This window comes from Chrysemys picta, chromosome 13, assembly GCF_011386835.1.
Source record: "Chrysemys picta bellii isolate R12L10 chromosome 13, ASM1138683v2, whole genome shotgun sequence".
NCBI lineage: Eukaryota > Metazoa > Chordata > Testudines > Emydidae > Chrysemys > Chrysemys picta.
In genome coordinates this window covers 41,419,006-41,442,742 of record NC_088803.1, presented here as the reverse complement: position 1 = coordinate 41,442,742, position 23,737 = coordinate 41,419,006, and the positions used below count along the sequence as shown (strand labels likewise).

At 38.4% G+C, this 23,737-nt stretch overlaps 1 protein-coding gene across 3 annotated transcripts in view; it reads right to left on the bottom strand.

Moving 5' to 3' along the window:
* Window positions 1–648: 648 nt before the first annotated feature.
* The window catches only part of TSHZ2 (teashirt zinc finger homeobox 2), a 276,249-nt gene continuing 253,160 nt past the window's right edge, over window positions 649–23,737 (bottom strand). For all 3 annotated transcript variants that reach the window (XM_005284183.4, XM_065566018.1, XM_065566019.1), the window contains exon 3: window positions 649–10,714. Coding sequence is in view for 1 of the 3 variants with exons in the window: in XM_065566018.1 (XP_065422090.1) it covers window positions 10,713–10,714 (2 nt within the window). In the remaining 2 variants the exon portion in view is untranslated. The remainder of the gene's footprint in view (window positions 10,715–23,737) is intronic.

The window sequence follows — 23,737 nt, the reverse complement described above, 5'->3', positions numbered from 1 at the left end:
TAAATATAGCTAACAGGTGATACTGTATCCATCATAATTTAATGAGTATAAGGCTTGGGAATCTCTGCCACTGATAGCTTCAACTCATCTGCAGTAAATAACAAATCATTTTCTTGTGTGGTATCAGCTTCTGCTCCTGAACTCCAGAATGCGAAACATCACCCAATTCAGAGAGAACATTAAGGGAAACGAGGGAGTACTTAGGGAAACTAAGTGTTAAACAGAACCATCCGTCTGAGGTGGAGCACTTGAGAGCTGGGTATTTGGTATCTCAATCATGCCTGGTTTATGGCTAGCAATCCTTGAATTTGTGTGACAGCAGCCCAATGCCTTTCAGTAGATTACATCATAAATAACCCAAGCGTGAAGTGGTCAGAGAATCCAGATGAGAGAAAGCAAAAGATATGTAGAAACAAATGTGGGGTGGTGTAGTTTGATTTTTTTTTTTAAATTATTAAGAGAAGAGGGGATGCTGGGAATGGGTCACGGAGCTTACGCAAACAGGCACATTCCTGTGATTTTACTCCCACAATCTCTCCAGGTCAGACTTTTTCTCTCTCTGTTGAAAGAAAGGAGAAAAAAAAAAAAAAAAAAAAAAAAAAGAAAGAAAGAAAGGAAAAAAAAAGAACCCACACAGAAATCAATCCATCAAATGTCATTACAGATTTATTAAGCCTGATGTAGAAAGACTTTTAACAGTAACATCTTCAGAAAGCATAAAAAGAGCACTTCTGTTCAGTCTTGTGCTTTGAAAATCTAAATATATTTTTATCATATAAATAATTCTTTTCATGTTTTAAGTGCATCTGTTTTTTTTCCCTTTTCAAATTTCCATTTTACAATTGGCCAAAACTGAAGTCTGCATTGACTGAAATGAAGCCATTTGCAAAGCTAATGATGTTGTGAAGCATGTCTATGGTGAACCATATCAGCTAGATTTCAGAAAGGTAGTTCAATGAGTGCAGCATTAAAATGAGGGACAGCCTCCAGCAAAATCATAATTGAACACACCCAAGTCCTTAATGTCTGTAGTTCGGTTTCCTGATGCAAATTACGATAACGTTTCAGATGTGAACAGTTGCTTTCCAATAACTGCAGTGAGAAAGAGACATTTTCTGCCACAAAGGAAAGAATTACCATGTTTAAAAATGTAAATAATATATGTATAGAAACCTTTTTTATGGAAATGAGGCATTCAGGATTATATGAACGGTTTGGGATTTTTTTTCTTTTAAACACAACAGATAAAGATGCATCATCTATTATTTGGGACTTTAATTACAGTTCTAAAACTGGAGTGATTTTATTTGCAGTGATAAAAATTTATATCATTGGTGAAAGATTTCAATGCTGCAAAATCATACACAGAAATACATCTTAAGTGTACCAGTACACAGCCATTCTTTTGTAAATCAAACAAGGCCTTAGATAAACAGGTTTGACCTGATTTAAATTTAATGAGATACATAAGACCTTGATTGTTAATAATTGGTTTTGGGGACACCAAAACAATAAAAGCAGTAATCTCCTCTAGTATAAATTATATGAATTTATTTAGTAATCAACCAAAGAAAAAAATGCCATTAACATTTTCAATTTGTTATTTAGTTTAAGTTAGTGATAATAGACAAATAATTTGAAGCAAAATTGCCACCTTTGAGAACCTTGGATTTGAGAAAGACAGAGAAATATTGGGAAGATGCATATCTGTGATGAATCTTTTTGACCACTAGGTGGTACAATCCTCCTAGGAGAAAGGATTTCTTTTTATTTTATTCATTTTTTTTTCATTGTAAGGACCATTCATAATCATCAAAACCAAGTGAAACATGGTTTTGATTAAAACAGCCTGTTGGCTCAATAATCTTAGTAATTTTAAAAACATCCTTAATGTGGAAGAAGAACACTGGAATGTCAGAAATGGCCTTGGGGCCCATTATAACAGCAACAAAATAAATAAGGAGGAGAAATGAGAGGTCATGAAAACAAAATTAAGCTAATGTTTCAAATTTTGACAATTATGAATTGTTCCTCTAAGAAGACATTTTTTAAAGCAAAAAATTCAGGCACTATTAGATACAATACAAAGGGAATAATTGTACATGTATGGGACTAGGCATGCCTTAAAAGCAAAATTTGGACTTAGATTTTTTCCCCCTCCCCTATAGCCAGCAATTGGGCAGGTCTCATGCAAACACAGACTTGGGTCTCATAGTTCCTCTGTAAACTCAACTCTAACTCCTTTATAAACCATAAAAAGATGACGACCAAGGAAAACAAAAACAAAAAAAATTACAAGCATATTTTTGATTAAAAAAATTATCCCCCGGAATGGACCAGTTTTGTAGGAAACAGAAACAAGCAAATATAACAAAATCTGTGTTCATAACATGGCAATATAGTTAATATATACAAATATGTACAGTATAAAAATGCATCAAAGGCTTAACTTTCCATCCAACCAAGCTGCTGTGCACAATGAGAAGCAGCTTGATGTGCCCCCCTCCCTCTTCCCCCTGCCCTAAGTATACAGGCAATATATTCTGTACAGCATGCACTTGTTACAAAATGAGTGCATAAGCACCGAAACATTCTACAGATAAAGTCACTGTGATTTCTCTTTGAAAGGAGTCCTGTTTGCTTTGTTAATATAAAAAAGTGTTTACTTTTCTTCTTGCGATTTGTAGTATATACATTGTTTTTTGTCTGACCGAAGAGAAGTGAGCTTTTGATAACGCATTTTAACCTTTAAAACAAAATTCTAGAACTAACCCTTATGGTCAAGAATGTAACCTGAAGATGCTGCCAATAGCAAACTTATTAAATACCACAAGCGTTTGTTCAGAGCCAGAAATAGCTGACTGTCAAATTTACTGGGGTGGCCAACTGTGCTCCATTATTTTAAATAGGGATGGATATTTATGATTCATGCTGACATATTCAAGACATTAGGAAAAAAACAAAGGATAGGATTAATAAGTGATGGCTATGCACTAGACAAAAAGGTATATTGTACCAGAGATATATGACAGTTAGGTACCCTGAGCCAAATAAAAACTGTTTAGCTTGTCAGCTTTTGCAACCTGTATTGCACATTCCAGCATTTGCTGCATTATAAAGCCAAAATACTGCATTGTATGCCCTGAAGATTCCTGCTGTTTTTGCTCAGTGCAAATAGTGCACAGCTGTTACTTCAGCCACAGAATGCTTGCATGCTTTTTATATATATGCATATTGTACTTATATGCATATATATCTAGATATCTGTCGACATCTACATAGCTATCTTTATCTATCTGCTTATATCTACATAGATACAGAGAGATATGTAATTCCTGAATGTTACATGGACCATTTAGTACGTGAAAACCTTACCATACAAATCTTTCACATTTGAGACATAATTGCATGGCTGTTTAAGTTCTGTAAATACAACTCCTCACTTGGGGCTGATACCCAACTGTGGATTTGTATTTCAAGATAAATCAGTCAACCACCTTGCAATGAATTTGTATTTTTGCACAATTTTTTGTTTGTTTTTAAAAGTAAAACATTGGTCATTTTCCCACCACCTCATCTGGAATGTTTAAGAAAAGATATTATCTGTACTAACAAAACAAAAAAAGGGGGAGAGGGGATGGGGGAGGAGGCCTGCACAGGTAGATAATCTAACTCAAGTAGAAGCAAGTGTGACCTGCTAGGATTAGTATTTAATCTGCTTTATCCAACAGGGCATTTTACAAAGGCTTGAAGACATTTCACCAGCTGAGAATGAAGATGAGCTGGAAGTTGGAGTTTATTATTCTTGGTAAGTCCGATGGAACAGCTATGTCACTTTTTAAAATACTCTCAGAAGAAAATACTATACAGACACTTGGTACAAAAAGCAGCTTTACCTTAGGCTTTGTCTATACTTAAAAGTTTTGCCAGCATAGTTAAAACAGCAAAAAAACAAAACAAAACAAACTCTAGTGTAGATGCAGTTATACCAGTATAAAAGTACTTATACCAAGATAGTTTATTCCAGGTAAGCGAAGCAAAATAAGCTATTCTCATATAGCTATTTTTACCCTACGGCTTTTACTGGTATAACTATGTAATGAAAAAAATCATATTAATAAACGACATAGTTATGCCAGTAAAACTTTTTAAGGGAAAACCACGCCTTAGATGCCATCTGACATGGGCTGGGGACTGCATTTGCTGAAGGTGTTTTAAATGCCATTTAGTACGTTCAGAAAACAAGCTTAGAAACAGTGGAACTGCATTCTGATCTTCTGCCCTTGTAAATCTGGAGTAACTGTATTGACTTCCGAGAAGTTACTCTGGATTTGTACTAAGGTAAATGAGTTCAGAATCTGCCCCATAATTTTAAAAGTTGGTTGAAATATGGCTTGGTCTTGTCTACCATGGCTGGCTGAAATTTGTTGAAACCAAATCAGACTGAGCTGATTCTAAACAATATTTGAACCTAAGTTCTCAGCCCAATGGATATAGGGCCTCTCTCTGGGATTTTATAATTGTTGCACATTAATTCACACTGATTGTACTAATTTTGATTGATCCTATTTAAAAGAAGAAAACCCAACCAAACAAAACAACCCAAAGCCTTCTTTCCCCACTGAAGAGGATTAGAGTAATGACAAAATCCTAAATTGGGTGTGCATGAATGAGATCAAATATTACAGGAAATAAAAAATATCCGGAAGAGTTTATTTATGGAGTTATTCCTTTAAAGGCCTGATCCAGTGCCCATCAAAATGTAAGGACTCCTATTGACGCCAAGTGATGTTGGGGCATGCCCTTAGTTTGATGGAATGTAAACTGAAAAATCTACCTTAAAGTGCATGTTTTTTTTCATGGTTTAGATACTTCATGCGTCTCAAAATCCAGCAATTTTACTCTCTCTTTTTTTCTGCAAAACAAACAAGGACTCAGGACAATATTTGCCTGAGTTTACAGATTTCATTTTCTGTCTAAAATATTTCAGAGACATTATTGAAGAACTAAGTGCACTAAGGAAAATAAATTAGCATGTTAGTCTCTTGCTATACTTTTTCAACAGAAAATAATTAGCATTTGTTTTGAAAATAAACTATGGCAAATTATGGGGAAAATTCTGACAGATAAAGATACTTATCATGAAAGCTATGCCCACTGAGACAGAATCTCACTGCATTTACTATGGCTTTCTTCAAAACCCACAGAGAATCTAATTTACAGGTCCTCTGCAATAAGAAGCACAGAGAACTGAGGTCAGTGGGTCAGGGTTACATATTTACGTGAGTGCGTAGCATCAGACAGTCTCAGAAATAATATGTAAGGTTATATGTAGGGCCATTGCAGGTATAGGGGCACATGCTAGTAGTACTTTTTCAACATATAAATTTACCTGTTTAGGAGGTGGCTATGTCAATTTCCCTGCAAGGTGACTGATGGCCTTTAAACCCTATTGTAATTGTGTTGTATTGATTTGGAATCTGTGATTAATATTGTCTTTATTGAGGGAGTTTTAAATATAAATTGCATCATTCATCTGTTGGTGAAGGCAAAAGACAAATGCTACCAAGGTCTATTTATACTGGGCACAACTGCGTCCTTTGCAGTGAACTTTGCAGGAGGAGGCAGGGTGGCATGTGGGGGATAAGGAGGCAGGGATCTTTCTTCACCCCAACCTTCCTCCATGCTGCTGGGTAGGGCTGCGTCTTGAGCTGGTTGGGAAAATTTGACAAAAATGGTACTGACATTTTTCATTCCCCAGCTCCATTTTCTCACCAAGTGTAATTGCAACATAGCATTCCAGTTTGTGCTCCTACTCTGACTGGTGCACTAAAACACTGGCCACTCAGGCGGTGCTCAGCACCTGGCAGAATTGAGCCCTCGGTAACTAACAACAACAGGTGAACCCTGCATAAGCCAAATTCCCTCTGAGCTGTGCCCAGCTCCCACTTATGCACTGCCTCAGGCCCCAGGCCTCGTAGGGCCTTTTCTTCAGCCTCACAAGGCTCTGCAGACCTCACCCTGCTTTCTTCCAAAGCCACCACTCTCCTAAGCCTTATTTCTTAATGCAAATTAGAAAATGAACCTTTGGTATAAATGGCCTCGTTTATATGCCAATAAATATGGCACTTTATTTATTATTGTAGTTTATTAAAAATGATTGGAGGGGTGGGTGGGAAGAACACTAGAAAATAATCCTTCCTTATAAATGTATGAGAGTTGACCCAATAACTTGTAAAAACTCCTTGGGACTTCACCCTTTACTGTGTTAATATATAATTATTGATTTTTAAAATGACTTCTTATATCCTCTATGATCACTAAAGGAGCCAGTGAGGTCAGTCTTGTAACTACTTTTACAAGTAGGTAATAAAAATCCTTATGAAGTTGCATTGACAAGTAATTACTGGATATGTTAGCTGATTTTCAAAGTTTTTTTTTTTTTTTTTGTAAATTGTAATTGAACTAGTGATAGCCACTTTTAAAAGCTAGATATCCTCCCCTCCACTCCCACACAACCCCCTGATACCTGGACAATTAGGGCCTTATTTACAAAATTGCTGAGCACTTTCAATTCTCATATTTTAGGCTCTAAGTAGTTGCTAATTCTACACACCCCTTTAAAAATCATTTAAAAAAAAAGGTGAAATGGCTTATTTTGACATGTACAGTAGCAGAAAGGGGGCCATGGTTTCTAAATAAATCTTGCAAAGCTGAACAGAAGAGGAACAATTCTTACTGCTTTATTGCAATGCAAAAGCATAAGCAGCTTGGATATGTGGTGTACCAATATGCCACTTGTTAATAAGCAGAGACATGAATCATAAATATTCGGCTGTTTGATCACCAGGTTTTTAATTAATGTTTTGATGATCTCCAATAAGAATAACAGTCAGAACGATAGATATTGAGTAGATGCGACAGAGAAAAGATGCAATGATTTTCTGTGTTACTTGATTTATATGACAGATAAACTATCAACTCATCCTGCTTCAGACACAGAAAGAGAGAGAGAGATGTATATTTTCTTTTTTTATATATCTTCTTATAAAAAAAAATCGTCCCTTAATTCAAAAGTGTATTTAAAATGTTCCCAAAGGACAGTGATGCAGGCAAAATAATCAAGGTTTAGAATGGTGTAATAAAGGTTTGTGGCCAGATTCTAAATGAAGTAGCTGTTCCAGCGCTTGACTATGCAGTACCTAGTTTTCTTGAATAAATCAGGCTCTGTTCTCTAGGCTGGTATCGATCCTTTACTTGTGTTCTTTGGGCCAGAGCTTCTTCTGGTGTAAATTGGCATAGTTCAGCTAAAGTTAAGGGAGTGATGCAGATTTACCCTTGCTGAGAATCTGGTCCAACAGATCTAGCCCTGTGACATCATCAAGCTCTTGCAAACTTGCAAAGAGGAACAATGGCGCTACTCTTGCAAACTCGCTCCCCACCCCCATAGGCATTTTTTAAATCTTTTCATACACGCAGCAACCTGTTATTTACCAAATAAATAAATGAAATAAATAAAACAAAGAGAGAGTGCACCCTGTAAAAAAGAGAGCACAGACCTTCCACTAGAGAAAGCGGTAACTTTTCATCTCTGTTTGCACTCACTGGTCCCAACGTGATTGTATGTCAGCATAATTCATATTAGAGTGCATGTTCTATTACCCAATTGCTACAAATGCCTCATTTTACATGTCTCTCTGCTGAAGGAGAAGGTCTGCTTGAGGGAAGGAGGGTAGTCCAGGCATGACAGATTGTAGAGACAGAGTTTCCTCTTGAAGAAATGAACCCATATCTTCATGGTTAATCTCACTAACAGGGTGTCAGAATCTGGTCTGTGAATAAAGAGAGAACCAAAGGGCCCTACAGCCCAAAATATTGAGGCTTGATTCCCCAAGTATCACCTCAACCCCCACTGACTTGGATGGAATGGAGGGGGCTTAGTGACTCAGTACTTTACAGAATCGGGCCCGCAGTGCTGTTAAAAATAATAAAAGGCAGCAAAAATGTTGCACCTATAGAGCCTGCTTCCATTGAAATCAATGGCAAAATGTTCACCGGCTTCAGTGTAGAGCAGGATTAGGCCTGTCAGAAGTCAACAGGAGTTTTGCCAATTGAGTGCAGTGGGAACAGGATCAGGCCCCAGCCCCTAGTATTTGCTAATGTATTTTATGTCACAAAATGGATTTATTTCTTTATTAAGAAAGAGAAAAATTCTTGGTGCTGGAAATATCCATGTTTCCCCCAAGTGGAATTTGATAGTAGTGCTGGACTCACACTGCAGGAACCGCCCCCCTTCCCCCCACTACGTAACTTCATTTAATAATCCTGATTTGGACAGTGCAATTTAACAGCTTCAGAGGAAACCCAATGCTAATGCATTGATTTCACTTTAATAGAATTTTGTTGTCAATGGACAGGGCTTGGCACAGTGCAGGCTTCAATCTTAACCCATCTGAAGTCTCTGTTCATTTCCAGTTGAGCTCCGTTCATTTCCAGTTGAATAGGTTAAGCAAAGACAGACCTCACTGTTCTCAATTCACTTTATGATCCTCCCATCATAAAAAATAATATCAGCACCTTGCTTTTCATGTCAGGACTACATTTGAGCTGCTATTCCCTATGCCCATGAGTAAATCCCGTAAAAGCCGCCCCGTTGTACTGTCGCTATTTTTCCTTGTGGATGATTGATTGATGGATGAGTGCTGACACTTCAATGAAGCTATTTCGACTGCCATCTCAATCCGATGATGTGAGGGGTATATTTTCTGTCCATGCCTCATTACTTCAGAATGACATTCCTGGAACTTCATTTACTTTTTCCCTCCTTCCCTCAAGCGCCATATTTTTCCCCATCTAGGTTATGCATGCCATAAAAAAAGCAATTTGCTATTATATGTGGCATAAGGGCAACACGTTTCCTAGGAAGTAAATAACAAGGACCCCCCCCCCCCCGATGTTGAGTTTAGGGATCATGTCAAAATTTCCCAAACAATTCCAACATAGCCCACCCTGCATTGGAAATAAGGAATATAATAAATATATTTAGATTCATTTTGCCATGGCTGAATTTTTATTTTATCCTTGATCATCTAAATAAAATAATTAAAAAGCAAAGGCCCAAACCCTGGAGTTTGAAAAAGATCCACATCTCAATTTTGTGCCGAGCATACTTTAAATCTTTCATCTATAACTGAGTAGCAGTTTACATCTTGATCCAGACTTATTTGTCCGTTGAGAATAAGGAAATTCATTCTTTAAATGCAGTGATGAATTTATCTGTAATAGGTTGCATTAGTTGTACAGCAATTGCTCAGCTAGAGTAAACAGAGCGGCGCCTGACGAGCTTGATTTTCCATACAGTGCACTAGGTAATGTGAGGTTTGTAATATTAAAACATCCTGGAAGCTTTTCTGAGTTGACTCAGAACCCGATTTTAATCTGTGTAATACAGTATTCCCGTTAATAATAACGTATAATTAAGACATCCGTTAAAAATCCATAACGTTAATTTAATGGAGAAAATCTAATACAGTTCTATTGGAATTTTTACGTTAAATTAACTTTAACGGGCTTTTAATGGATGTCTTAATTAGATCTCATTATTATCATGAATATTCCACAAATTAAAATTGGGACCTCGAAGTTTTAATGAAAAAAGTTACAGGAACAAATTTTAAATTGAAGCCCTCCCCTCCTACCCTACTGGGTTGCAGCTGATGTTAAAAGTAAGCTGTGCTTTGTGTAGTAATAGACAAGCCCAATAGACAGTATGAAGGCCAGATTCTGATCTCATTTGCAATAGCATAAATCCAAAGTAACCCCATTGACAGTAATGGAGATGAATTTGGTTCTTATTATATATATATAAATATATATATATATATATAATATATATAATAATGCTCAATGATCTAACAATAGTGCTTTTGTTTAAAAATCACTCCATTGCATATGTCTTGTCATATGCAGTAATGGAGACTTAAAAAAAATATATATCTGAGGAATAAAACAAACTGAAAATAATCCATTTTAAACAAATCTTTGGCAGCAACTTGGTTAAGCATAATTATTTGAACAACTTGCACAGAAGATTAACATTGTTCAGAGTTTTTTTGGCTCAGAATCTGTTTTAACTTAATAATTCTTCTACTTACTGTGATGTATTGATCCCTAGTGCAATGACTGGATTGAGCAACCCAGGTGCAACAGTAATAGCTGCACTGAATAGAAACATTTCCTTTAGACAAACTATCCCAAAGGGGTTATAAATAGGAAATGGACATTACCATGAAAAGCAAAGCTTCCAGTGTGACGGCATCTTGTGTAGCACACTTGGACATTAAACTATGAAGAAGTATACTTTTTTTTTTTCCTGTCAAGTGTTACAAATTGATGAAATAAGTACATCAGTGTTCTCAGTCATTATCTTACTTCAGTGGCACTTTGTTTTAGTGACAGCAAAAAGGGACAGTGGAGACTAGACAGCCCCAGTGCAGTTTATCAATGAAAATCTAATATCGTCCATAAGCAGGGGAGTGGAAATCAATACTTCATTACCAAATTGTTAGTGAGGATGAAGAAGAATAGCTGGAGTGTTTTTGGCAGTCTTCTCGGTCCGGGTTGTCGGGAGTTCAATGTCAGGAGTGGAGTGACGCGTGGAGACGGGCTCAGTGCAGGAAGCCTGGGCTGGAGAGCTGGAACTAAGGCATTTGTCCTGTAATCAGAATAATAATATATATGTATATATTATTGTACTTAAAATAATGAATCTAGGTTTTATCAAATACATATTTTTCTCAATAATTTCCCAGCTTCAGTTTCTGTGACATCCCAGAACAATTCAGAGGCTCTCAGAAGCCAGAGATTGACCAAAAAGAAAAAAGGAAAATTAAATCCATTTGTGCCTTGGGATAAGTGTCTGTAGCTCCACATGAAGTCGAGTTGTTGCAGCTGCTTATGCCATATCTGAATCTAGCCCACCAAGTCCATCACGCTGCATGTCCCAAACATATACTAGGTTTACTGTTCTCTAGCAATGAGCATTACCTGTTCAGTACAAGGAACCTTGTATTATTCTGATCAAAGGGATGTTGTAAGATCCTGGCTGAATGGATATTTTGGTATCTATCCATGTTGCCTCTAAACTTGGAGGCCACCATCATGTTATTTCTGGTCATTCCTGGAAATAATGTTCCCTTCCCACAACCCAGCTCTCTGCTACTAAAACTGTGGCTCTTCCATGAAAATCTCTGCTACTGAACATGCTAAGTTTGTGATGTGACTTCTAGATAGGGATAGAGAGTTACTTTTACCTAATTTTAAGTTGTGGGTTTTAAAGTTTAATTCAAATTTGAGTGCTTTTTGGCTTACGTCCTGGGAGCAAGAGACTGAGAAAAACATCAGACAAAAAACACAGTGGAAAAATAAGGTGAAAAATGGAACAGAGACTTAAACAGAGTGAAATCCAATACAGAAAGAAGGTGGAAAAAGGATCAGCAAGGGACAGAGAGAGAAATGTGTTTATGAAAAAAATACAGACTAGTCAAGGCCCATGTACTCTGCAGCAAGCAGGATGAAATTATGGGGAATTGTCCCTCAATCTGGCTCAGCAGACTGCAGAACCAATGGTAGTTTCATTTAAATCAAAAATAATGTGATCTTTTTCAATAAATTCAATATGAAAATGAAAACTACCAACAGTAGAGTAGATTCCATGTTATTTATTTTGATATTCAGTTTGATTTACAACCTCCCCATGTTTTCAGAAGGATGCAGAGTTTTGCATTGACCCTGCACAACTGCAATGGAGAAGATGGTAGGAGAGAAGCTGGAGATTGCCGCAAACAGTGGGGAGGGGGCACCCAAGCTTTCAGCACCCAAGAATGCACGACAGGCAGTCAGATGGTGGGTAAGTACAGTAGCTGGATATTTCCACTAAAATGGTAAATGCCATGGTTAATGATGACATTTTAAAATGTTGTCTTTAGATTTCAGAGTCAACACTCCACTGAGATGAATGGGTTGATTCACACCTTGCAGGGCTGATGCTTGAGGTGGCTTTCTGACTAAAGGACAATACTGCCTCACTTTACACCGGCTTCACATTTTTGGGGTTTTCTTCACAGACAAGATGGCTAGAAACATAATTATTTAAAAATGAAAGCTTTGGGTACGGTTACACAATAAGTGCTACAATGGCACAGCTGTGGTGCTGTAGCTATGGTGTAGCATTGTAGTGTAGACACTTTTTGTGGTAATGGAAGGGGTCTTTCCATCGCTGCAGTAAATCCACCCCCTCCAGGCAATAGCTAGGTTGACAGAAGAATTCTTTTTTCAGCCTAGTGGTTTCTACAGTGGGGCTTAGGTTGGCTTAACTGCATCTCACAAGGGTGTGAATTTTTCATACTCCAGAGCAACATCGCTAGTTTTAGATATAGACCAGGCCTTAGATTCTGCAGTAAGGAAGAAGTGGATTCTGTGGCAAATTTTATAGTTGCAGAATCACTGCACACAAAGGATCCTGAGTATGTACGCTGCACATAGACTGCACCAACTTGTGCATCAAGCTTTTGGAGGGAGTTTTCTAAACCTAACCCAGAATGAAACACACCTGTGGCACTCCACTTAAGCCTTTTGTTAGGGCTGTGTTCAGGATGCCTACATACCCCATAGAAGCTGAGAAGGCAGTCTTTGGATTGGTCCCATACTGGCCAGTGTGGAGGGCATGCTTCCAGAGAATATTGCTTTCAATGGTATTCGTTAGGAAACCTATGTTGCTGCCTGGGCATTTATTTTAGTGTGGCTCAACTTTCAATATCCAGAAAGGTAAAGTGTATAACTTTAATTATGATCTAAAAATTCCTTTGGTGCTGTTCATTATGCTGGTCTTGTGCAGCATATGTGAAGCATTAGATGCAAAGACATTGAGACTTTGCTTTTATTTAACATTAATTATCAAGCCGTCAACAGATGTAAAAGTTATATCTATTTTAATGCAGATGTGTCAGGACTCAAAATTCCTTCCCGTAAGCACCTTCCCACTCATACAGCAAATACCATCCCTCTCATCATTTGAATCCCACCATAAAACTTCTGTGAAGCCTTTTGAAGAGCAGTTCTTTGGTGTGTCTGTAATTTGAGACTGGACAGCTAACCATTTGTCAACAGCTAAGGGGTGTGTGTGTGTGTGTGTGTATGGAATCAGAACTGCTCAACTGTGCATCATAGGTCCTATACTGCCCTCAGTTCCATGCACAAGGCACTGCACTTTATCTGCCTTCTCTCTCATCCCAATCAAAAGTTATACTAATTGCACTGCAGTTTACATCCAGCTGGTATGATAGAATGCGTTGCCTATGCTTTTCACATCAAACCCTTTCCATGGGGATTTATATCAAAAATGGTTTGTCAGGACCTATGGAAGAACTATGGCCCTCCAGACCCAATAGGATGATGGGAGACTCATCTGTTTACCATTTTTCCTTACAGTTTCAGGCCTTTGTTAAAATAGTTTTATCAATTCTTTATCAGTTGGATAATAATAATAATAATATATAATTAATTAAAATGATAATGCTTAGCTCTTATCAGGACCTTATCTGCCCATTGAAGTCCATGAAAAGACACTGACTTCCATGAGTTTTGGATCAGACCCAAATAGTGCTAAAACAGTTGGATATAAGATGCTAATTTGCAGCACTACAGAAAGACACAGGCAATTGCTATGGGGTTACCAAACGTTACTGCTAGATGTCATTTTTTACCTATTTTTGTTACACTTTTATGGCAGCAGAAAATCTGTTCCTTAAAGAGTAAATGTTCATATGTACAATATCCAACTAGTAAGAAAGAAGAGATCTGGGTAAATTTTGCTTGACGTAAGACTCTTTTGACAACTAATGATAATATTTCAGACTCTAAATGCTGTCTGGTTATCCATAATTATAACTGAAGGTACGTCAATCTAAATAATATGCTACTTTAAATTATTGATGCTTATTATACAAAGCATTTCCTCTATCTAAGTTTTGTCTACATATCCATAGTAAAGCCTAATAGCAGGAGTAGCCTTATGGAAGAGCATTTTCCAGCACACTACAGTTTCATAGAATGTATTTTAGTTTACAAAACAGAAATTCTTGTATGATCAGCAAAGATGGTTACGGGTTAAAAATAATTATTATTAATGCAATATTTTGTAATAATATTTTGCATTCATTTAAGGTATGTTCCAATTCCCACTGAAATCAGTGCAGAGACTCTCAATGATTTCATTGAGATCAGAGCCATATTGCACTTCCTATAGTGCTTCTGAACTACATTACATACATGATGGAAGTGGCAATCAACTACTCCATAACTCCCCGAGGAGAGTATGAGGAGAGGTGAGATTTTGGTGAAGGATATCAGGGCAACTCACCACTGATCTTTAATCTCCATGCAGAGCAGACAGGGCCTTGGATATTAAATCTTTGTGACATCACACACACACGGGGCCTTGGATATTAAATCTTTGTGACCACACACACACACACACACACACACACACACACACACACACACACACACACAGAGAATGGGAGATGCACTTGGCATCGTTTATTTTAAAAATTGTTTGCTGATCATGATATAACTATCAGAATGAGTGACTAGACAAAGGAGGAGAAATTTGTTCTACAGCCCAGAAGATATTGGAATGCTTCAGTCTGTACGCAAAGGACACTGTGGGCAACAAACATGTGGGGGATTAAGGAAATTGAGTTCTTGTTGATTGGGATTAAGGAAGCTACATTTGGAAGATACCTGAAGGACATTAAAGTTGCATCCATTTGAGAAGAATCTTACTAGAAAACACAGCTTTAAGAGGCTGAAGGATGGACAAAAGTCTGGAGGATTTCAATACCAAGATCATCACAATTATAGATCATGGTCAGATCCAGTTTGGAAATCACCATCTCTCTGTTAAAGTCAATGGAGTTATGCTAATTTACACCGGCTAAAGCAGCATTTCTCAAACTGGTATTTAGGTGCCTACATCCCATTAATTTCCCTTTGTCTTTAATTTTCCCATCTGTAAAATGGGAATAGTAGTACTTCCCTATGTCACAGGGTTGTGGTAAAAGATTGTGAGGCACTCAGATATGACAGTGATGGGGGCCACAGAGAGATAGAAAAGTGAAATTTGAGGTAAATGTAGATTTCTTTGCTGATCTTCCCCTCTGACCAGGATGTGTGAGGACAGTGCACGGTGATAAGTTTTAACAAAGGGTATGGCTACACTGTGTGGAAAAACCCATGGCACCAAGTCTCAGAGCCTGGGTGCATTGACTTGGCTCACGGGGCTCGGGCTGTGGGTTTAAAAATACCAGTGTAGATGTTCAGCCTTGAGCTGGAGCTGGGGATCCGAGATCCTCCCTCCTCACCAGGTTCCAGAGCCAGGACTCCAGCCCAAGCAGGAACGTTTCCACTGCTATTTTTTGTCCCACAGCCTGAGCTCCACAAACCGCAGTCAACTGATCCAGAATCTGAGACTCAGTGCATCGTAAACATACCCTCAAATTATTAGAACAATATTCTCCCTCTTTCCTGTCACCCACACCTTGTTGTGAAAGGTTCTTCATAGTTTCAAGTTTGCTCACAATAGCTTAGAATGGAACACCACACAGATATTTCTCTGAAAAAGCGGACAGTGTCAGAGCTGTGAAAAAACTCTGGGAGTTTGCGTCACAAAAATTTAGCATAAATATTTTTAAAAAAGTTTTGTGAAATTTTGTAAGTTTGCACATAAGATGAAATTCTAGCTAATTTTCTTCTGATGATTTTCATGTTTTCTGCAATGATAGCAACTGCTGCTATCACAGTAAAATATGAAAATAGACCGAGCCAATTATAACACCCCTGAAAATCAGCAGAAATTTTGTATTGAAAGGATTTGTTTAAGTTAAGAGAAAATGAGTTTGCCATGAAGTTTGTGAATTCCAGTCAGTTTAAATTGTTTGTTTCAGTATCTTTCTCACATGCATCCGACGAAGTGGGTATTCACCCACGAAAGCTTATGCTCCAATATGTCTGTTAGTCTATAAGGTGCCACAGGACTCTTTGTCGCTTTTCTCAAAATGTTTCATTGTAACAGAATGAGAAGGTCTTTTCAAAACAAAAAACTCTTTCTTATGGGAAATACTTGCAAAACTACATTGTTGAGAAATTGCTATTTTACGGTTTTGGTTTTTGGCCTTTTGCAAATCCAGCCAAAAGCTGAAATTTGCAAGTTTCACTTTTGAAATGAAACTTTTCACTCAGTTCTATGCATAGTCCCCTCACACTGACTCCTATAGTTGGTATTCCCAGCCCATTCAAACTACTCAATCAGGAAGTCAGCAGTGATTATTGACACAACATATGTGCCAATTTATCACCCCTCTTGATCCTTGATTCTTTATGTGTGTGCTCAACTTCACACAGGCAAATGGTCCTGCTGAACTCAGATGTTTGCAGGATCAGAGCCTTAGGGTGGGAGTCACCAAGGTATCTAATTACCTAAATACCTTTGTGAATCCCACCCTGAAGAGTTTAAACAGGCATCTGGAAGACTTCTTAAATCACTCACCTTGCCTCTTCAGATTACATTCTGCAGGATGAACTAGTCAGCAGTGCAGGGGGATGACTACATTCATTAATGCAGAAAACACTACTTTTCTCTGTCTTTTGGAGAAAGCCTGTATATAGAAACCTCCCCACCTTAAAAAAATAGTCAGTGTGCTGGCTGGCTCTTGAGCAAATACAAGTTAAATCACCGACAGTGTGTGCCAGAGCTGCACATACTTTTCCACTGCTGATTTATCTGCAAAATATACCACATGCCAGTTGCTTGAATTAGGATCAGGAGGAGAAGGGAATCATTAGAGAATACGAGAAAGCCCAAAGCATAAAGAAAACTTCTCCTTTTGACTCCTCCTCACATGCCTGCTTTATTTCCCTTTCATGCGCTGACAGTGCTGATGAGACAATAGATGGTACAACCCCAAGCAATTGCTTTTTGAGTAATATCTTTAGGGACTGAAAACCTGACCATAATTTTTGGCTTCCAGGAAGGCCTAGTGACCCAGCATAATAATGTATTTGGTGATACTGGTGGGCATCAAGGCTAGTCAGGGTTGGCCATTTCATTCCCCGTATGTTTCCTTTGCTAACAAAGTGCCTTGAAAAGCCAGGTAAATTAGACTTGGAGAAAGGGACACTGCATCTTTGAGTAATGAGGCTGGGAAACAGGGAACACATTTTCCACTAGCTCATGTCTCACTGTATGGCATTCCGATTTCGTGACACTTCATAATAAATCATTGCTTATCACTCACATGGGAACATAACATGGCTCAAGTTAAGATTCGTTAGTGATTGTAAAGAAGAAACATGAATTGCTCTGTATCACGGCTTTTTTGATCATCTTTCTGTCCACAGCAGGCATTTTTTTATATCGTTATATTTACTGTAACTGTTGTTTAAAGCATAAATAAAAAGGAAGGAACGAGCAGAAAATATGAATAATGAAAATAAATTTATTTGTCTTATTTATGTGTTTATGTAAGCATTTGGCAATTACTTTGCACAGCAGTTTGTATCCAGTGTCATAGACTGCTGCACCAACAGAAGTTTTGGAAGCTGAAAAGGGTAGGTTTTTTTTAAAAAAGCACTAAATGCCAATACATTCATCTCCTGGGGCTGGGGAAGAAGGTTCTAGCAGGCCTATAAGCCAGTCTCTTGACTAGAGTTTGCATCATGGTGTCAGCCACAATGAAACGCAATGTTAAAGACGAAGAGGCTAATTCTCCCTTGCGCTCTGGCCCCTTTACGCTGCTCTGGCAGCATACAAAGGGCAGAAATTGTCCTTCTGGTGTAAACCTGCTGGAGTGGCTTTATTATTTTTGGCTCCTCTCCTGGGTTAGGAGGCTTGCTGGGGGCAGGGCAGGAGTGGGAAGCCCATTCTCTGTTTCCCATGGCCCATTGGAAGCAAGGAGAAGCAGAACAGAATTTAAAGTAACTAGGATATTGGAAGTACAACAGTGGCTTAAAAGTACCTTTGCTTTATCCCCTCAGATTCTGCAAGCTCAGGGATGGAGAAATATAGACTAGAGGGCCAAATGGTCCAAATTCTATAAATATCCTCACTACTACAGAGCTGGTTGGAAAATGGGAAACAATTTTCACAAAAATGTAATCAAAAAATGTAGAGAGACAAAGTGGGTGAGGTAATACCTTTTATTGCTACACAGAGTTCTTCTTCAGGTCTCTCTAATATCTTGGAGCCAACTCAGCTACAACAACACAACAAACACAAAATATTTGTCTCTCTTTTTCACTCAAAATTTTCAATACTCAATTAAAAAAAAATTGGCGTCGATTTTGGGAAGGGCCTAGAACTCTGGGAAAGCACCAGAGTAATCAAATTAAGTAAATATTTACCACAACTATTTCTCTAGGTTATTTCCCTTTAAGTATGTCACTTTACACTCTGTGCAATTGGTCAGTTAAGCCACATGGTATTTTTATTACACCCTGATTGGAGGACTCCCAAAACCACAAAGAGCTTTCAATATGGTTGCCAGATATATAGGTATGGATGCTCATGTGAATTAATACTTGCATGACTTCTTTCCACAAACATTCCCATGCACAAACATTTGCTTACTATCTTTCTTTAATTCTAATTTTTTAATTTTAGTTAAGTGCATCTATGCAAATACTTTTAGCACCATTTGCCCAGACCTAATATTGATCCGATATCACACTAGACCCTGATTGTGTAAACACTTATACTTTTCATTTAGAACTACTCATAAAAGCAATCAAAGGGACCATTCACAGGAGTAAAGGTAAGCATTAGAGCTGGGAGGGAAATGGATTTTCCAGTTCGTGGGAAATTCCACAATTTCTGGGTGTTTTTTCCCCCCCATTCTGAAATGGAAGACAACAAAAAGATTTCCCATGAAACAAAATAATAAAAAACAACAACACATTGTTTCAGATCTATTGAAACATTTCAAAACATTTCAATCTGATTTTTTACCTTCAACTTTTTATTTTTTATTTTAAAACAATGCAGTTCTTTTCAAAAAGCCAATCTGAAACAAACAAACAAAAAAAATCAGACTGTTCATCATGAAAATGTCAAAATAATGTTGTTATTATTAAAATGTTTTAGGTCATTTCTAAATGAAATTTCATCAAAACTGAGAATGTTTCTGAAATGTTTCAATTTGAATGAAAACAGCACTTTTTTTGTTAAAAAATAATTTCAGCAAAAATATTCCAACCAGCTCTAATAAGCATGTTCATAAGTGTGAGCAGGATCAGGGCCTTAATTTGATATTAAATATCATATAGTAGGGGATCTGATTCTCTCTTACTCACACAAGTAATCCCAGTGACCTGTGGGAATAGTTGCATGAATGAGGATTACACATGCGCGAAAGTGTTTGCAAATTCAGGCTCCTGATTCTTCAAATCTCGCTACCTGACATTCAATACAACCTACTTTTGGGGGTAATGCTTGAGACAGTCTTTGATTTCTGGTGCTCTTTCTTGGACTCAGTTTAGCTCCCTGTGCTCATGTTCTAGTTCTTCTGGGACTTTCTCCCTGTGTCGGGAAAGTCTTTTATTTTCATATATAGCAGATTTTATATAAGGACAGTTAAAAATATGAAATACATGCTACATTTCTAAAAAGAAATGGCTATTTTGCTCTCTAATCTGTTAGAGCACATGCTATATAATGTGCTATATATTACTTGAGCACCTGTTGCCACAAGCTAGTGGTCACTTGTACACAGAAAGATTTGATGTGCTAAGAAGAGATGTGCAGTTTTTCCAATGCATGGTGACATAAGGTCTAATCTGATCTCACTTACACTGGTGTAAACTCCAGTGTAGTCAACAGAGATACTCTTGATTTACTGGTTTAACTCACAAGCAGACCCAAACAAATTCCTTGTAATTTTTGTAAGGGGTACTGTCTCTATCAGCATTCCTATTTTTTCCCCCATGGAACTGAAGATGCCATTAAAAAAGCATCATATATTATCCCACTATCTCAAATTTTATCTTCAAGAAGATGAGGAATTACAGTAATTTTTATTTTCCTGCAAAAAATGGTTTAAGAACAATCATGTGTTGAGCCCGGGATCAGGCAAAGTACTGTCAAAATGTTAATTCCTTCACAAACCATGGCTGGTTTAAAAACAGATATTGAAACCGGGGAATAAATATTTGACAATGCTGTTAAGGCAACTTCGCTAACGATTTTTGAACAACCTCCAACTGAGGTCTAAATGCCTGCAATATCCATAAACAACTCTATACTGTCCAATTAGGGAGACAAAGACATAGAGTCCTGTCAGGAAGATTTGCATGGCTAAGTGTCTGAGATCAGAGAGACGATGAGGGATCGTTCGGAGTGATGGGGGATGCACAGAACGGATGACTATCATTACGATATTACAGAGACTTACACCTTCCCAATTACTGGCAGGATTCATTAATTACTGCTGCATTTCGCTAATAGAATCCTCTCTCTTTGCCTTATCGCTGCCTTCCCTCTGTCTACGTAAACCCACAACTCAGCAGTCGATCACCTATGAAAAATTACCCTGTGTAGCTTCTCGTGGCCTATTTAAAATGAAAAGGCAATTGAATAAGAAATAAAGAACAAAAAAATAAGGGTTATAATGCAGATGGTAGGAGCTACAGAAGCAGCATCATATGGGTTTAGAATTCTTTTTTTTTTTGTCTGAACTGTTGGAGAAAAGTATCTGTGGCAGCTGCAGAGAGAACGCTTCATAGTGGGTTTAAAAGCACAATGAAAGCATTTTGCACAGACGCACGCACACACACAAACTATAGGCAGATTGCAAAGTGACAATTACTTAAGGCCTGCTAGGCTGAAGTTTCACAACTAAGATTGGTGAATATTACAGGGACTTGATGCCATTGCAATCGACTCAGCCCCATTAAAGATAATGGTGTGAGCATTTCCATGCTGTCATCATGTTACTATCAACAGCATTATCAGTATCAACTGCTTTTACAATTATGCACAATGGCTCTTCCCGCACAAAGATGTAGCAACCACCAAACTCGTTTTCTTTTTAAATACACTGAACAGAGCATAGATTTCAATCCTTCATCTGTTCACAGATGAAACAACATTTCCAAATCATCACTGATAGCATTTTTTCCCTTCCATTCTAAGGACGGCCAACTGTTCTCAGTGATTTCTATTACATTTCCTACCTATTATTTCATGTAATGGCATTCCTTAAATTTTAAATTAGCTTTGAAGAATAAAAATAATTGAATTCCTGCTGTTTTGTGTACATAGAGGGTGACAGGAGCTAATGTGATAATTTAAACTGTAAATGAGTCTTCACTTTGTGTTCATTAATTACAGCTAATTACTGAATTACAAACCTTCTTGGTTAGGCACTGTTATGTATTCATGTAGCATGTTGGATCTCCAGCTGGTAGAAAACTGTTTTATAGACTTACAAGCTGACACACCAAGCTACCACTGAAACAATTCAGCTTGAAAAATAAAGGAGGGTGTGTGGGGGGGGGGGAGAGGGGGAGGATTTGTAACTGCTACCGTTCTTTTGAATTAAATGAATGATGAGAAACGAACCTTAGGGAGAGAGGATCCAGTCCACATCATCATAATCATATATGCTATGGCGGGTAGCATATAATTAATATAATTAATGTGCATGGAGTAAAGGGCCTGATTCTGCTCTTTTTTACACTAGTGTCACTTCATTGACTTAAACTGAGTTACTTCTGATTTACCCCAATGTAAATGCGATGAGGATCAAGACTTCAAATATGGGCCAAATCTCCTAGCCTAAATTCTTCAGCAAGGTTGGCTGCAATATAAAACTGAAGAGCCAGCAATGTGTTACCAAGAGCTCAAGAGCTATATTATGGTCCCTATGTAATGATACATTACATATCCATTGTACTGACTCAGATACGATAGCATATCAGAAAACTATTGGGGTGACTTACTCAAGATGGTTTGGATTTGATGGTGTTGTCCAAAAAAATGTTTAGCACATCCCATGTCTGCTGATGTTCCATATTAAAGCCAAATGCACTAACCAACTACCCTACCATGCAAAGCAGGTGAGCATGTGGGCAACAGAACACTGGGAATATCACAATGACGGAAACTGCCATACGAGCATCACAAGCTACAGTATGTGGTGTCTCGATACAGTACTGTGATAGGCAAATAACAATTCAGATAGCTAGACAGATGCCCATTTTCTGAGCACTAGCTTTTTTCACCTAGTTTTGGATACTCTAAACACACACATTCCCCCCCCCCCCCCATCTGTATTTACTGTGTAATGGGCCCATCAAATGTGTCATGGGCAGAGCACATGCACCATTTTAATCCAGCCCCTGCACATGTCTGAGAGAGAACGTCAGTAGTCTTTCCTGTGTAATCCCTGTACCACATGTCCCATAGCAGCAGCAGTAAACCAAAGACAAAAAATCTGCGCTTTACACTCAAAATATATCACAGAGGGGCAAGCCAGGAAAGTATTGTAACCCATGCCTGCGTGGTGTGGTGCTCTGTCCCGCTCTAGTGGCACCTAGCCCAGCTAGCGATTGATGAATCTGCTACAGCCTTGGCTTAGAGATCTGTGTCTTTTAGTTCATGCAACAAAGGTCGAACACTAAGCTGTAGAGATCCCAGGTTCGATCCCGCCCGCCGATGACTGGGGAGGCGGGGTCTGTCAGTGTTACAGTAGCGGGAAATATTTCTTTCCCCTCCGGACTTGCAAATAGCCAGGTCAAAGCTACTTTGCAGCACACTGGCTTGAGGAGACATAGGTGGGCTTTGAACTCAGCTCCTGCCCAGTATGGTGCAATATCCTATAACAGGGCCAGAACAACTTTTAATGGCTGAGTAATGAACTACTAAAAGTAAAGTGGAAGCTCCTCAGGTATAAAAATAAATACTAATACTTTGCGCTTGTGCAGTGTTGTTTGTCTAAAGAAAGGTGAAGTGACTTGTCCAAGTTCAATCAGCAAATCAGTGTCAGCCTCAGGAACACGTCACTATGACCTTCCCAGTTCTCTTTCCTAGCCACTTTATCATGCTACTTCTTCTCTAATGATCATGTACACAAAAAACAAACTACTACAATAAAGGAACCAAAGATGATGTTGGCAGAAATTCCTCCCTCTTTGTGGATAATTGCTACCTCTTGTCCTATGATGACAATAACGTACATTAATGTACTATTAGCACCTTTCATTCCAGAGAGTGCTTTATACAGGAATTACTTTGCTCACCATCACTGAAATGCCACAATATCTCGAATAAACATGGTAACTCGCTTTTATTGTGTCACTGAAAAATGGTACCTCTAGTAGCACAGAGCAGCTCAGCACCATACTGGGGCATTGGTTCAACAATGTGTCAGAGGGAAGAGTGCTATTCACTAGATCAGTGTTTCTCAAACTGGGGTCGCCGCTTGTGTAGGGAAAGCCTCTGGCAGGCCAGGCCGGTTTGTTTACCTGCCCCGTCCGCAGGCTCGGACGATCGCAGTTCCCCGTGGCTGTGGTTTGCTGCTGCAGGTCAATGGGAGCTGCTGGAAGCGGCGGCCAGTAAGTCCCTTGGCCCGCGCTGCTTCCAGCAGCTCCCATTGGCCTGGAGCAGCAAGCCAGGGCCAGTGGG